The following is a 16,412-nucleotide window of genomic DNA, read 5'->3' as shown; positions in this document are numbered from 1 at the left end:
TATGATTATGCCTTCAGTAAAGTTTAGTTCTCTTGCCCATGTTGATTGCACTGTGATTAAAACAGTGATTTATTTGAAGAAAATAGGAATTTCCAGTGTTTGTCTACAATATACAATTTGTATACAATAGTATATTTGGGGGGCTGTTTCAGATTCATGCTACTTGTCTTTTTCACCATGTGCAACAAAACACAATCATTCGTCAATGCATTTGAATTAATTTACCCAGTCATTCTCGACTGCAATTGTCTCAGTGTTGCCAAACAGGAAGCTACTTGGCTACGTAAACCAGCAATGCTTGGCAGAACCAACTTATTTGTCCTAAATATTGAAGTATTTTTGTAACATTCAGTGCAAGAAATAACTGCTTCAATTGAAAGAAAGAGCTGATTAAATCTTAAAGTGAAAATTAAAAAGTAAACATTACAGGTTTGGACTTCTCTGTTTGTAAAGTGGTATTGTTGGCTTGCTGGCTAAGTACAGTCTCCAGTGTTGTGCTGAGACATATTGACAATTCGTGTCTGCCCTGAGTTAGCAGATACCAATGTTTTGCATGTTACATTTGGCTCAACTCAACTGGCTGTGGATGGAAAAAAGAATCAGTTGTGATTCGTACCCCTAATCCTTGAATGATAACAGCACCGAAAGAGAATATTTGACCCTTTGGATCCGTGCTGTTGCTTTGTAAAAGGACCCTAGTTGTTTCCATTCTTTTACCTTTTCCATGTAGACCTGTACATTTTTCTTATTCCCAAGTTCCTGTCCATTTCTTTTTTGAAGTCAAAAAGGAATCTACCACTCTTTCAAGCTACGCATACCAGATCATAACTGTTCACTGCTTGAATAAGTTTTTCCTTATGTCTCCTTTGGTTCTTTTGTCAAATATCATGTGTTTCTCTGAAGAAGGCCCAGGATCTCGCACATCATTTTAACCTCTTCTTCAATCAGACCCGTCATCTTCAATGATGTGTGTCTATTTGCTCCCAGAGATCTGTTCCTATTAGCTACTTAGAATTGTACCCACTCATTTATGTTGATTCCCATCATTCTTCCTACAAAATGTATCACTTTGCACTGCTCTGTGTGAAACTTCATCTACTATTCTCTTGAAGTCTAGTGCTGTCCCTTTAACTGCTTACTCACTTCCGTGTTCATAGGTTTAAGGTACTGGGAAGTAGGTATAGGGGAGATGTCAGGGGTAAGTTTTTTACTCAGAGAGTGGTGAATGTGTGGAATGGGCTGCCGGCAACGGTGGTGGAGGCGGATACGATAGGGTCTTTTAAGAGGCTGTTGGATAGGTACATGGAGCTGAGAAAAATTGAGGGCTATGGGTAAGCCTAGTAATTTCTAGGGTAGGGACATGTTCAGCACAGCTTTGTGGGCCGAAGGGCCTGAATTGTGCTGTAGGTTTTTCTATGTTTCTATGTTTCGTATCATCTGCATGTTTAGTAATTGTGACTTGCACATGCATCAAAAATACTAATACATGTCAAGAAAAGCAGCGGACCTAGTACTGATTCCCAAGAAGTGCCACAGATACCCTGCTCTGTTCAGCAGTATGTTCTGCCCTTTAGCTGATTTCATATCCATGCTGCCACTTTTCCTTTTAAGGCCTCCAGTTTTGCCAACAAGCTTATTCAGGCCTCTTCAAATCATGTGGACAGCATCAACCATTTTATCCTCTTCAATACTGTTACGTTATCTGAAAGCTCCAATCAAGTTGATTGAACACAATTTGTTTTTATGATGCAAGAGGAGTTATTTTATCATTTGAAACAAAACCTACAAATAGCCTGATAAGTCCTTGGGAACCAGATGGATAGAATGCAATGAGAGAAAGCCATGTGGAATATTATGTGCTGTTCTGGTTGCCATACTATGGGGAGAATATGATTAAGCTTGAGACCATGCAGAAAAGATTCACAAGGATGTTGCTGGGAGTAGAGGGCTGGAGTTACAAGGAGAAACTGAATAGGCTCGGACTATTTTCTCTGGAGCGAAGGAGACTGAGGAGTGATCTTGCAGAGGTTTATAAAAATCTATGAGGGGCATAGATAAGATGGATTGTTACAGTCTTTTACCCAGGGTAGAGGGCATAGGTTTGTGAGAGGGGAAAGATTTAAAGGGGACCTGAGGGGCAAGTTTTTCACACAGAGGGTGATGGGTATATGGAGCGAACTGCCAGAGGAGGAGGGGTAGAGGTGGGTACAATTATAAAAGGCATCGGGCAGGTACATGGATAAGAAAGGTTCGAAGGGATATGGCTAAACATAGGCAAATGGGACTCACTCAGGAAGGCACGTTGGTCGGCATGGACTAGTTGGGTCAAAGCCCTGTTTCTGTGCTGTTTAACTCTCTGACTCTATGAGAGGTAATTGACAAATGCTCACCTTAGACAAGTGTCTTACAACTTGTTAATTAATTTCTCGTGCGCACGCGCAAGCACCTGTGTGCGTGTGTATGTATGTGTGTATTTACTATCTTTTTCAAATGTCTTCACCAAATGCTCCGTGATTCCCAGTGTACTTATTCCCAGTACTTAAAAGATTGGCATATGATCCTGATCGGTGGTTACCAGGTAATGATTGGCTGCTTTCTTGAACCACTGGATACTGTGCTTGGCCATTTAATTGGGCAATTAAGAGTTAACTATGCTGATGTGTGACTCAGGTAGATGTAAGCCACATTTGTTATGTCTATGAGCATATTAGCAAATGTGTACTGTTCAAACTGAACATGAGCAATCTTACTTTTGATGAAATTGGGTACACTCATAACTGCAATACACTACCCCTCTGTGTTTGAATACAGCAGACACTAAGACCTTGGGGGAAACCCAGTCACACCTCCCTGATTGAAGCTTTTGGCTCTCCTGCAGTGCTATACAAAGTGGTAAAGACTGAGCCTTCAATCAGCCCTAGCGCAATTGTAATAGTGTAAAGGGGCCTATTTCAGTGAGGCATTTGTGCTGCCACAATTAGCAATCATGGATTTAAAAAAAAATTGGGAGTTTAAGAAAAGGTTCTAATCTCTCTCAGTGGTCTGTGCTTAAATGGTGCAAATTAATTTGCTGCTTTTAAGCGAAGGAAAAAAAATCACAAAGTGTCAAATTAAATTCCCTTCAGAAACAAAAACACATCAAATGATCTGCATTTCCTTCAATGCTTACTGATGACATTACCACAAAAATTACCACAATGGCAAGTTATTCAATAAGACTAGATTTTGAGATGGAGGGACAATCACAAGGCCCAACGTCAGTTGTTCTGAGGACCAAAATCTCCACGTTAGTCTAATTAGTGACTTGTCTGTGACAAAGCAGCTCACTTGATTGGTACTCATTCAATCACCTTAAACATTCACTCCCTCCACCACCAGTACATTGTAGCTAAAGTCTGTGCCATCTACAAGATGCACGACATTTACTTGCCTCGGCCACTCCAGTGGCACCTCCCAAACGTGGGATCTCCATCACCAGGAAGGACTAGGGCAGCAAGTGCACGGGGACACCAGCTCTTGCAGCCTTCCTTCCAACTCATTCATCTTACTGACCTGGAAACTTATCACTGTTCTTTTATCACAACAAAGTCCAAATCCTGGAACTCCCAACCCAACAGAATCTACGGGGCTGTACATTAATCAGAATGATTGCAGCAATTCGAGAAAGTGGTTCACCACCACCATCTCAAGGGCATTTAGGACTGGGCAATGAGTGTTGACCTTGCCTGCATCAAGAAAATGAATTAGTAAAAAAAATCATAAACTGTCTTTGGGTCTAAGTTTGATTTGGCTGAATTACTTAACATTATGAGTGCTGTATTATCAGTTTGTGAGCAAAATTTCTGTCTTGAACATTGGCTCATATCATTATCCACATTAACTTTTACATTTTACCTGTGCTGGAAGCTACCTAACTTTTGAGAAGACATCCTGTCATGTTAGTGAGAGCCAGTTAGTTTGTCACTTGCACTGATCTTTCCTGTCATAATTGACTAACATTGGCTTCTGATTCAGGAAGCAAAAAACTGCAGATGCTGGAATTCTGAAGTAAAAACAGAGAATGCTAGAAATATTCAGTGGGTTAGGCAGAATCCGTGCAGGCAAAAACAGTTAGCATTTTTGGGTTCTGAGGAAATATTATCTCTATTTAACAGAAGCAGTTAACTCTGTTTCTCTCTCTACAGATGCTGCCTGACCCACTGAGTATTTCCAGCATTCCCTGTGGTATTATTGACCTTTGATTCTCCCACTGCTATCACTAACTCAGAGAATTGATACAGCACAGAAGTAGGCCATTCAACCCATTAAATCTATGCCAGCTCCAAATTTAGCAACCAGTCAGTCCCTTTGTGCCACACTTCCCTCAGAGCCCTGAAAATTATCTTCCAGCAAGGGGCTGTCAAACTCCCTCTTGAGAGTCCTGATTGATTTTGTTTCCATCACCTTTGTGGGCAGTGAGTTCCAGTTAAAAATTTGTTCCTCATCCTAACTCTACTACCATTTCCAGCCCTACAAACCACAGGCAGAAAAATTAGTGGAGATAAAAGCTGAGCCCTGGCAACCAGAAGCACAGGTGCATACAAACGAGCAATTGCATCACATTCTGCTACACTTCCGTCTGCTGGGTGATTCAATTTCAATATAAAGTCGAATGGAAAGGAAAATCAAGGAACTTGGGTCCAGTGGGATGAAGTGTATGATTTTCTTTCAATGACCTCTATACTTGTCATAAGTTAAGGCCTAGAGTGGCTTGGACGTGTGCAATAGTATCCAATGATGTGCAAGCTATACCTGGAAACCGCTACTGGGATCTGGTGCCTTCTGTGCCTGTGCACAGTTTCTTGTAAGCATGGTGACCAGGCAGGAGTTTGACTCATGCCCTTTTTGGCTTTGCCTGCCCCCACGTTACCTTTGCTGGGTGCATCAGACATGGATGGGAGCAAACCCTGCCTCAGTGTGGCTGTCACAGCGTGGGAAAAAAAATTACTCCCCCTTGAAAGGGACTGGGCCCAATGTAATAGACTCTCAAACATTTCACTGATGCAGTGTTTGAAGCTGAAACATTGGTGATGTTGACATGTTGCAACTGAGTGTATTGAACTGCTTGGTACAGTGAGTGAAGATAATGACTCATGATTATATGACAGTGTATTTTATGAATAAAGTATATTTTTGGGGAAAAATATCATCCATTCCATTAGTGCTCAGTTATTCAGAAGCACGTCAACACTGCCAGAGCAGACCCCAGCTGTGGAGTCCAGTGCTAGCGACCTGCTACTCACGTTGCTCTCCTGCTGATATTGCTCTACCCTCACCTACACCATACATCCCCCTAACTCCCAGTTTGTGACACTCACCCGGCACCCCCACTACTGATGTGCAATCCCACGCTTATCAATCTGTCTGACCCACCACGCCCATCCCACCAATCCCCCTCAGTCAATTGGAATCCACCCTGCCAACCTGAGCCTCATTGTAACCTATGGACGCTGACCCACTTTAATGTTCCACTGACCCCTTCCATCCAAAACTTGCCACTTCCCTGCTCAGACCTCTCTCCTCTGAGACTTGGATCCAGACCAACCTGATGTCCTTTGAGACTTCCACGAGGATGGCCTGGGCCAAGAACACCACTGAATTTCCAGAAAAAGCCCTTTGAACAAAAGGTTCTTTGTCTAATGGCACACCTGTGGTCTAACTTGCCTTTACCACCTCCAATATCTCGACATGGATATTCTAAGTGAGGTTGAGCCCATTTTTTTTGGAGACGAGCAATAATGCTGCAGTATTATTTTCTTCTTTTATTATCTTCTTTTCCAGACTTTCATTGCAAAATTGGAAATTTATTTGATTGCACATTTACAAAAAAGTACATTTAATTGCAGAAATATAGAAAGGGTCTTGAGGAATGTTGGATCTCCACAATGGTAACTTTGCTTTTTCACCGACAGCAGTATCAATTACTTCACTCCTTATTTATTGATTTCAATGACCTCTACCCCTCAACAACATAGTACTGGGAGCCTTATGATTGTTAGTAACTGCCTCACTCAATGCTCATTTCAGTATTGACTACTGTATACTGTAAATGTTTTTCAGCACTTTTTACTTTCTCCTTCTCCTGATTTTGGTTTTGATATAGTTTGTATACGATGGGCATTGTCACACATTCGGCCTCCTGAGGTAAATTATCATTCTTAATTTGTCACCATAGAAAAGAAGCATTGGCCTGTGCAATTTTCAATGAAGGCCCAACGTCATAGTGTCATGGAATTATATAACATGGAAACAGACCCTTCAGCCCAGCAAGTCTGTGCAGACTATCGGGCACCCATTTACATTAATCCTACACAAAACCCATTTTGTTCTCCCCACATTCCGATCAATTCCCCCATATTCTACTCATCACCTACGCACTGGGGGCAAGTTACAGTGCCTCATTCAGCTGCCAATCTGTATCTTTGGGACGTGGCAGGAAATCAGAGCACCCAGAGCAAACCCCTCACAGGGGGAAAGTGCAAACTCCACACAGATTGCACCAGAGGCCAGGATTGAACCTATTTCGCTGGAGCTGTGGGGCAGCAGCTCTGCTAGGAGCACCACTATGCTGCCTTCAAAGTATAGTATATGAGTGGTGCTTACACACATACACGATCTTAAATGATTTTTACCTTCTCCCTAACCCAGGGGCATTGAAAGGAGAATATGACATGCAATTTAATAGAATAGACTGCTTAGTAGGAATTTTGACATACACCATGCATTTGAGATGGTCGGCTATTGTTTACTCAGTGGCTGAGACTTTATGAAATAAACAATGTGGGTTTAATGTTATGCCTCGGAATACTATTTGTGCAGTGCTGTTAAGTCTGGGATAAATGTTTTTAGTTTTAGCCTGGAGTTATGAACAACCTGAAAATTCCAGAATTCATTACTATTCAGAAAATTGTCCATAACCAGATCCTTTAGAAACAGGCACAGTAGAATAAAAGTCTTGCCTCTTGAGTCCTTTGTCCCCTCTGCTCCTCTCAAGTACTAAACTGTATGAACATGTGTAAACAAGGGGCAGGAAAAATAATAACTCAGTCCATCAAGATTACCTGCCCAGTCATGAGGGCCAGAAATCACACGTCTGCACAACCCTAATCCTACCTCAGCAATGGAACACTGTGGACCACCTCTATGCACTGCCACGGACTTGTCTCCGTTGTGTTTTTTTGCACAGTCTTTCTCCCCCTTCACTGTCTTGTACAATTTATGTATAATTTATGTTTTGTGTGTTGTCTGTACCTACGTGCCTGTGATGCAGTTGCAAGCAAGTTTTTCATTGTAGTGTTTATTTGTCCTTATATTCTCATTAGCTCACCCTAGATTCCACACTCACCTACACACTGGGGCGAATTTACAGAGGCCAATTAACCCACCATCCTGCACATCTTTGGAATGTGGGAGGCAACTGGAGCACTCAGAAGAAATCTGTGTGGTTACAGGGAGGACAACGCCCAGTGTCAGAACTGAACCCATGTCTCAGGTGCTGTGAGACATGTCTCAAAGACAAGCTCTCTTTTCTTTAAAACCAACCTCTTTGGCTAACCTTTTGGTCATCGAGTCAAATATCTCTTTGGGTTATTCATCATCAGTTCGTATCCAATAATATTACCATGAAGCACTTTGCAGTTTTGCTAAATCAAAGGCATCATTTGAATGAAAGAAGTTATTGTGATCGCTTGCACAATAGAAACTTGTTTTCAAAACTTGAATGCCACAAATAATGGCAAATGTAGTGAACTTATGAGTTCACTTCCACCTGAAATAAAAGATCATGCATTTTCTTTTAACATATAATTGCTACATGCACAGAAGGTAGCACTGCTCTAATGAGATGGAAATAGAAGCAGATCACAGCACACTAAAGGTAACCTTTTCACATTCCAAGGCTTCATGCCTTCAGCTCACCCATCTGTGCTATCAATAAATGTCAGAGTCCACAATCTGCCTTTCTGCAGCTCTTGATGATATTATTACTAAACGGGAACTCCACTGAGGTACACATTCCTTCCAGTTGTATAATGTACTTTTTTTCCTATCATCTGACATCTAAAAGACAGTTTGTATCAAATGTTTCCACAGCTCAAAATGGACATTATCCAGAAGATAATGTACACAGAGCTTGTGTTTACTTTTTTTGTTATTAATTTGCTCTCCCCCTTTTCCCCTCAGTCACTTGCGGGCTGGGTACCGTGGATACCAGCAAACACCCATTCGTCATGTCAGAGACTGAGTGAATATTTGAAGTCCATTGGCCAGTTGCCCACAGGGGAACAGTGGAGGTCCATTGGTCAGTTGTCTGCAGGGGAATGGTGGAGGTCCGTCGGTCAGTTGTCTGCAGGTGAATAGCAGAGGTCCATTGACCACTGGGGACTAGTGGAGGTCCATTTCAGGGGAGAGTGCAGCTAAGCTTCATCCTGCCCTCACCACTATCTGTTTAAGCATGACTTTGAACAAGAGGCACTGGAGAGAGATATCAGTAGCTGGGCTTGATACTCGAAATATTGGGGCATGTCTTACACCTGGATCGGTTGACAGGTAAGTTCAAAACTGGGCAGGGGCCAAGCAGAGGATGCCCGCCAATGGAGTGCTCATGGCAACCACCAAGGCAACGCCAACCTCCATAAATTTCCCAGCTCGCAGCCTGGGAAATCTGCTTGCGAAACCTGACTCTGGCATAAGTGCATCCAGCCCTTTATATGAATGGGAAAATTTAGCTACTGTGTAAAAGGAGAGTGTTATTTGGTTCAATTGTGTCTGTGTGTGTGTGTGTGTGTGTGTGTGTGTTCGGCAGGGGGGGGGGGGATGCTTTTTATTTCTTTATTTCTCTAAACACTTGAGCCAAAGATTCGACAATGATGACCGCTTTGGCAGTTGGTGAACCTGGGGACAAGACCTCACTGGCTGTCAAGCTGCTCTGTCTGAACATGCAGCCAATTGCACACGGACAAGTCTTACACTGCCTTATGAGCTGGACCTTGTTGATGCACTGGGAACCAGACTCTCATTGGAAGCCCGTACCTTGGTTCAGACTGGGAGAAGCAGTGCAGTCTAGGGGCAGGAGGCCAATGACGATAAGGCAACAGAAAGGTGTTCGATTACTTTTCTCCATCCTAATGCCCAGCTTCAGGTTCTGAGGTCAAAAGGAGCATTCAAGACTCATGCTGGAGGGCAGCGAGCTCAGCACATACTGCAAATTGAACCTGGGGCCTTTTGGATCTGTCTGCATCCGTTCCTGGTGGACAGTTTTGTGGTCTTATCTCCTTCTTGAAAGAGATAAAGCTTTTCCAGTTCTGTTAGCTGGGAAGAAGAGCCTGAAGGATTGATTGCAAGCAGTAGATTCTGTCAACATCATTATTTTATCTGGGAACCCACTGATTAAAACAAGTTAAAAGGCGGTATCAAGGCTCACCTCTGCTCCGTGGGATTGTACATCTCACTGCTTTGGCAGCTACTAATTGTAATGGGGTCAAAGTTGTGGAAGGAGCGCAGGGCCACCCCAGAGATGGCAATGTACATTGAATGGAAGGTAATTAGGATGGCTGAGGTCCTGTAGAATGGCTTGCTGAGGTCGTGAATGACAGGAATAACGAGGGGGTTGTTCCGACAGTTTAAAAGGTGCATTCCTGCAGAAAACAAAAGCGGGAAACAAACACCAGCCGTTAAAGATCAGCAAGGCATTTCAGTCTTTGCAACTGCAAATTTTTATTGAAGGAAGATGCATTTAACCAGCGATAATGAGATGGAGAAAATATTTTTAAAAGGTAGAATATCGCTAACACAGTTTTTCGGGTGATTATTTACTAAAGAAGAGCCTTTATCAACAACAAAAAATACGTAATATAGATCTTTGCATTGGTATTCCACAAGATAATCAGACCTACCTACCTGTCATTGGATTGCTGAATTTTAAATCATACCGCTGCGTTACTTTTTGTGTGTACTAATTAAATAAAACCTTTTCTGTGGTGATAGTACTCCTTTCCTTTGGGTAGCTTTGAAAAGCTAGAACAGATGTCCCTGCAATTGTCAATGTTTGCGAGGGGTCCCCAACACACAGAAAAAGCTTCAAAACCACAAACTTACAGCATGGGAAGCAATGACAAAAGTAGGGTGGTTTCACAATTTGTTTTACAACAGACAGATATTCCATTAAAACTATCCTTTCCAAACACAAGTGTCACCTCCCCCATTCACATCTGTGCCCTACTAATTAAGGATGGTTTATTTTCCTTGCTAGCTTTGCTGCTCTTAGTGCAACACAACTAACTGTACCTTTTACAGAAAAAAGAAATTGGAACTTAAATATTGGACCGCAGTTTATAACACCAGTTGTTTAAGGGAACATTTGTTTTTTATAGAGTGACATAAGGGAATCGTTTTGTGATTGTTGACGTTATACGTACTAACATACACTGATATCCATCAGGAAAGGAACTAGCGTAGGCCATTTAGTCAACCTTCTTTTGCCATTCGATTACACTAGCCGTGATCTTAATGAATCGTGAAATAGGCTATGAATGGCCTATTCCAATTCCTAATGTATCTGAAATCCATCAGCTTGCCCTGCATATTTAATCCTCAACATCCTCATCCCCCCAAAAATTCTAGTTTCAATATATTCCCTAATCTGGACAAATCTGTGTTGCAGATATAACTTCCTGATTTTGGGATCAATTTGAAGCATTAAGGCATTTGAAGATCTTGGACATGGATGAGTGGACCCCTATTACTCTGTACTTTTAAACCCAAGCTGCAAAATAATTGGGATTTGAAATTTTGGGAGTGGTGTTTAAGGCCGCTGGGTACTTCAGTAACTGATCTGTTGTAACTTGGCATGACAAGTCTTAATTTGCACACCAATTTTAGCACAGTAGCGGAGCAAGGATACTTCTTAAATTCATGGAAGGTGAGAAAAGGCTGGTGAGTTGCACAAGCCTGCAACACAGATTCATACAGCCAAATCTGGACAGCATGTTCACAGGTGTTATTTGCTTTGGGATTCAAGAGTTCTTTGCTCTACATTATAAAAATTGCCCTAGTAATAGTGCAGGACTTGTCTCAACTCAATGTAAAAATTGTTGTGTAGATGCAAAAACTGCAGGATAACTGGAACATTGAAAAATAATGTGTATTTATGTACTAAATGTACAGTCAAATGAACTGATTTTACACTGTTGGTTATACTTGAATTTACAATTGGGCCAAGTTTCTCTAGTTCTGGGAGCAGCAGAGATCAGGGGTCTTTGGTGAATGTCACCATGTAATGAACAGTGATCTCCAAACAAAGTTGCAGCAATATACAAGCTCATAAATAATATAAATACTCAGCAGAAAGAAAGGAAAAAATGCAAAGTCAGAAGTCATCAGGGAAAGGAACAGATTGAGGATGTATGCTTCTGAGAAAGAGCTTCATGCATTTTAAAGATACAACAAGGAATCTTGTGAAGAAAGCAAAGTTGTTTGTGTGTGTGGGTGGATGGCGTGTGTGCGCGTGGTGTGTGCGTGCGTGCATGGTGTATGTGTGTATGCTGGAGTGTGTGTATATGTGCATGGGGTGTGTGTCTGTGTGCGTGTGAGTACTGGCATGTGTATTTGTGCATGTGTGTGTCTGAGTGAGTGAGAAAGAGAGAGATTGCCTCAGTTGGTTTTCCTTTCACCCCTTTCATTTGCTGGTCTTTGTCTCAGTTATATTCCCAAAGTATATCCTCGCGGTCCTCCGTACTTGGGCCACTCCACTAATTGAGCCATTTGAACTTCCTTCAGGCTTGGGAGATAACAACGTCCTTTCTAAATATGATCCATTTGTGCTTTGTGAAAAAAAGACTTACCCAGGTCATGATTCTGATCCTTTGTGTCAACCAACTGAACTGCGATTGATTCTTGCTTTTGATCAATGAGGCTAATTCCATCAGTAGCCAGGTGAACAATGACAGCAGCAGCAACCATGGGCTGAGCAAAGTAGGCCTCATTAGAGAGAAAAAAGTTGATAAGGATTAGCATTTGGTTAGGGGAGGTGGGAAAAAGAAACTATTTATTTCTTGCATCTGCCTTCCTGTTCTTGTGACATAACAAGATGCACTCTGCTTGTTTTCATTGAATCATGGATGATTGAAATCTAAGGTACAGATGGAGGCCATTTGGCCCATTGCATCCAAGCTGGACTGAGTGTTAAAACCGCTTTCCTACTCTTGCTCCATGACCCTGCAAGTAATTACCCTTCAAGTACCCACTTCACTAAACAACAGTAGATTGTACGGTTCTCAGAAGGTGATGATGGGTCTGTTCCCCAGTGCTTGGCGGTGCTCATAGGATGCGACTGGGAGTGAGTCAATAATCACAAGGAGAGTGTGTCAGTACTTGTAAAATGTTAATGAGATTGTAACTGTTTGCAGAGTCCCATCAAGAATGGAATTTGTAGAGTGTCACTAGCAGTGTGCCAATATTTGTAGAATGTCAAAAGGAGTGTAAATATTCAATGTCACTTAGAGTGTCAGTATTTATATAGCATCATCAGGAATGTATCTGCATTCATAGACCCCTGCCCAGTGTCTCAATATTTGTCGAGCTTTGTCAGTATTCAAAGGACGCCTCCAGGAGTGTGTCAATATTCCCAATTAGATCTTGGCCATGTGTCAATGTTTATTGTGTTCATGTGGGAATATTTGATTGGTAACATTGTTTTATTTGTAAAAGGTCATTGTGAGTGTGCCAGTACCTGTAGAACATCCCTGTGAGTGTGTCAGTATTTGTGATGTGTCTCTATGAGTGTGATGTGTCTATCATGTGTCTCCAATGAATCTGCTAATATTGTAGTGTGTCTCTGTGGGTGTGTCCATAATTGTTTAAATCTTCACGCCAGCATTTGTAGTGTCACTGTGAGTGTGCCAGTATTTGTAGTATACAGTCATAAGTGTATCTCCATGAATATGCCAGAATTTGTAATGCGTCTCCATGAAGGTGCCAGTAGTGTAGTGTGTCTCCGTGGGTGTGTCTGGATTTGTAGCCTGTCTCCATGCCAGCATTTGTAGTGTGTTGCTGTGAGTGTGTCTGTATTTGTAGTGTGTCTCACTGGGTGGGCCAGTATTGTGTGTCCCTGTAAAGCTGTCGGTATTTTTAGTGTGTCACCATCAATGAGCCAATATATGTAGTGTATCTCCCTGAGTGTGCCAGTATTTGTGTCATTGTGTGCCAGTATTTGTAGTGTGTCACCGTGAGTGTGACAATATTTGTAGTATGTCAGCGTGAGTGTGTCAGAGTACCTAGGAGAAACCACCCAATCGCAGAGAGAACATGCAACCTCCACATAGACAGGACCCAAAGTCAGGTCTCTGGCCCTGTGAGGCAGCGGCTCTACTTGCTGTGCAAGTGTGCCACCCCATGAGGTGATGGATGAAAGGGAAATTGGGGGTGTGCTGGTGGGGGCTGAAGTATCATTATTTAAAAAATTGCTTAGTTACATACACAGTGCATTGTGTTCAATCCATATCGGTATCTGTTCAAAGCCCTTCAGTGTAATCCACCTACCTTTAACCAGTATTTTGCAGGATAGAATGGAGTACTGTGAAATGCTTCCAGACAAGGGAACCATGCATACTGAGCCACTCCATCAGACAAATCGATAACCCTGGTCTTGCACACCTGTGGACAGAGCACATGCACTCATTTATAATCGGTAATATGACCAGGAAAGCAGTTGACAGCCAAGTGGCTAGATATCTACTTTGCAAATCTAGCCAAAGATTTAACTAGGCTGAGTGCAGATTACGGAAATTACCTGTGCAGTGCCAAATTATACTGGCTGGAGTTGCCTTTCATTGAGCCAAACCACTTGCCAACACAACAGTGGAAGTACCAGTCACAATAGTCAATGCAGAATCAAATGGTACAATGACTTCAAGCTATCTGGCATTCCTGTAGTGACATCATCTTGGAATCTCCTGCAGCATTTCTGGAGTGTGAGTGATTGTACCAGTTTTGATTTTTTTCCCTTCAAATTCTTTAGAACCCATATTTTAAACTGCACATCTTAACATTACTGGCATCAAACACTGCCACTAGCTAAAGGTCCTACCACCATCAAGCATCTGAAAATTTTGTCCTTGACTGCAAGATCAACTGAGATAAGATTGATTCTACTACTAATAGGTTGGCAGTGTACTTTCCAAAACTGTGAAAGAACAATCAGTAGGTCTCTCTGTATGCATAATTAACCAAACATCAGCTCCCTTTTAGGTTTGGGTCAATGGTCAAACAGAACTAATGTTACTCAGTAACTGGCTATCCAGAAATATTCATGGTTGAACAGATAAAAGAACATGAGTGCTAGCTTGCTTAATCCATTTGCAGAAATATTGTCATCCAGTTTACTGGATACAATAAACAATTTTCTGAATATTTACAACAGTACGACATTTATATTGTGCTACTCTTGGTCTCAGGATTATCTGAAGTATTTCACTGGCAGTGAAGCACAGCTGCCAATTCATGGTCAACAAGGTCCCACCAACAGGGACTGGACAGTCTAGCAATGTTAAATATTTGCCAGGCTGCAAGGCATAACTCCACTGACATGACAGGATGGTTTAAAGTCACACCTGAAAGACATCACTGCCAATGGGACAGGACTCCTTTCATCCTGTACAGCAATCCCACCCTGGCTTTAAATCCAGGTTCAGCCTGAAACTTCCCTGCAGAACTGAGAAAGGACACTCAAACAAAGAAACTTGCATTTGTAGGGCGTTATCTTACTCCCATAACATGCATTAATCTTCTGCAGTGCAGGTGGAGCAAATGTGCCATCAGTCTGCGCACAAGATTCCATAAGCAGCTGATGTTACAAATATGTCTTTTATTTTTGTTGATCTTGACTGAAGGCAAACGTAGTCAGGATTCTGGGAGAACTCTCTCCCTCATCTTTATGGTTATGTCCACTGGGCAGTCACTGAAAATTTGTTTAATGCTTTAATCTGAAAGACCTTTGAGACAAGGGGCCTGGTGCCCACACTTGGTGTCCTGATGCAGGGTCTTGACCTGAAAAGTCGACTATTCCTTTCCTCCCACAGATACTGCACAACCTGCTGAGTTCCTCCAGCAGTTTGCTTCTTGGTGCCTGCGCTTGCTGCTCAGATTCCCCATTGCCCTGCACTTACCCCGTTCAGATCTGTATGAATGAACCTGCTGACCAAGAGTGTCCTGGACCCCATCAGTGAGGCCCATGTGTGGTGACAGGTATACATGCAATCAGACTTTGAGAAAACCTTTGACAAAGAGTAAACCAACTCTCCCAGCTTCCAAGCTTTTGGAATGCTTCTGAATTTCCCTGTCATCAGCTGTGGTGCAGCTGGTAGATCTGCTGCCTCGCAGCTCCAGTAACCCCGCTTCAGCCCCGACCTCCAGTGCTATCTGTGTGGGTTCTACCTGCGACCGAATGGGTTTCCTCTGGGTGCTGTGCTTTTCTCCTACATCTCACAGATGTGTGAGTGGGTAGGTTAATTGACCATTGTAAATCTCCCCTGTTGTGTAAGTGGGTGGTCAAATCTGGGAGGAGTTGATGGAAATGTGGAGAGAATAAAAAGGGATTAATGTACGATTAGCATAAATGGGTGTGTGCGGTGGGCTTGGAGCCCCTGTTTCGGTGCTGAATGACTTTTTGACTCTAATTAAAATATAATTAATGGAACCTTATTAATGTATCTTTATAAATAAAGCAATCATCTAAGAATACTGGTCACTTTCAAAGAATGAATAAGCTTACTACAAACACAAATCGTTTAAAAAGATGACTTATCTGCCACATGATCCATGTACAGATTCCCCTGTGTATATACTGTGGAAACCTCAGCAAATTAGTGGTCTACCACTGAATGCCCTGCTGAGTCAAGTGGTATCTCAGCAAGTTCAGGATTTTTCTGTTTGGATGCACCAATGGCAATGTCCAGATCTTACCTCCACCTGTAGGATGGCAATCCGCTGCAGATATGCAGGCACCTATCAACAAGGCTCAGCTCAAGTCAAAAGCCTTTTGACTTGCCCAAGTCTTGACAGCCCAAGTCTAGAGGCAGTTAGTGCCTCTTGACGACAGGACCAAATATCAGCCTGGGTTTTGTGCCTCAGTGTCAGACTGGGCACTGCTGCTTATTCTATCGTCAGCCTGAAGTGAATTAGTTAAGCTGATTTTAGGCAGTTGGACTGACATGGAGAACACAAATCAAGCAAGGTCTGTTTGCTGGGCAAAGCCGTGATAAATCGCATGTGGTAATCGTAAGGACGAGATGCGAGCGAACTGAGCACAGGATGGAGCTCGTCTGTGATGCGCTTCGTGACTGAGGATCCTGGTAAAACCAAATGTCACACTTAGAGAC

The 16,412-nt window shown here is 42.4% G+C and overlaps 1 protein-coding gene across 4 annotated transcripts in view; it reads right to left on the bottom strand.

Moving 5' to 3' along the window:
- The window catches only part of pappaa (pregnancy-associated plasma protein A, pappalysin 1a), a 275,180-nt gene that overhangs the window by 128,159 nt on the left and 130,609 nt on the right, over window positions 1-16,412 (bottom strand). For all 4 annotated transcript variants that reach the window (XM_052037112.1, XM_052037114.1, XM_052037113.1 and 1 more), the window contains exons 11-13: window positions 13,576-13,689; window positions 11,880-12,015; window positions 9,461-9,674 (exon numbers count right to left, since the gene is read on the bottom strand). In XM_052037112.1, the coding sequence (XP_051893072.1) occupies window positions 9,461-9,674; window positions 11,880-12,015; window positions 13,576-13,689 (464 nt within the window). The remainder of the gene's footprint in view (window positions 1-9,460; window positions 9,675-11,879; window positions 12,016-13,575; window positions 13,690-16,412) is intronic.

This window comes from Pristis pectinata, chromosome 23 (assembly GCF_009764475.1).
Source record: "Pristis pectinata isolate sPriPec2 chromosome 23, sPriPec2.1.pri, whole genome shotgun sequence".
Classification (NCBI taxonomy): Eukaryota; Metazoa; Chordata; class Chondrichthyes; order Rhinopristiformes; family Pristidae; genus Pristis; species Pristis pectinata.
Note: the sequence above shows the minus strand (reverse complement) of the source record. Positions and strands in the feature narration are given on the sequence as shown.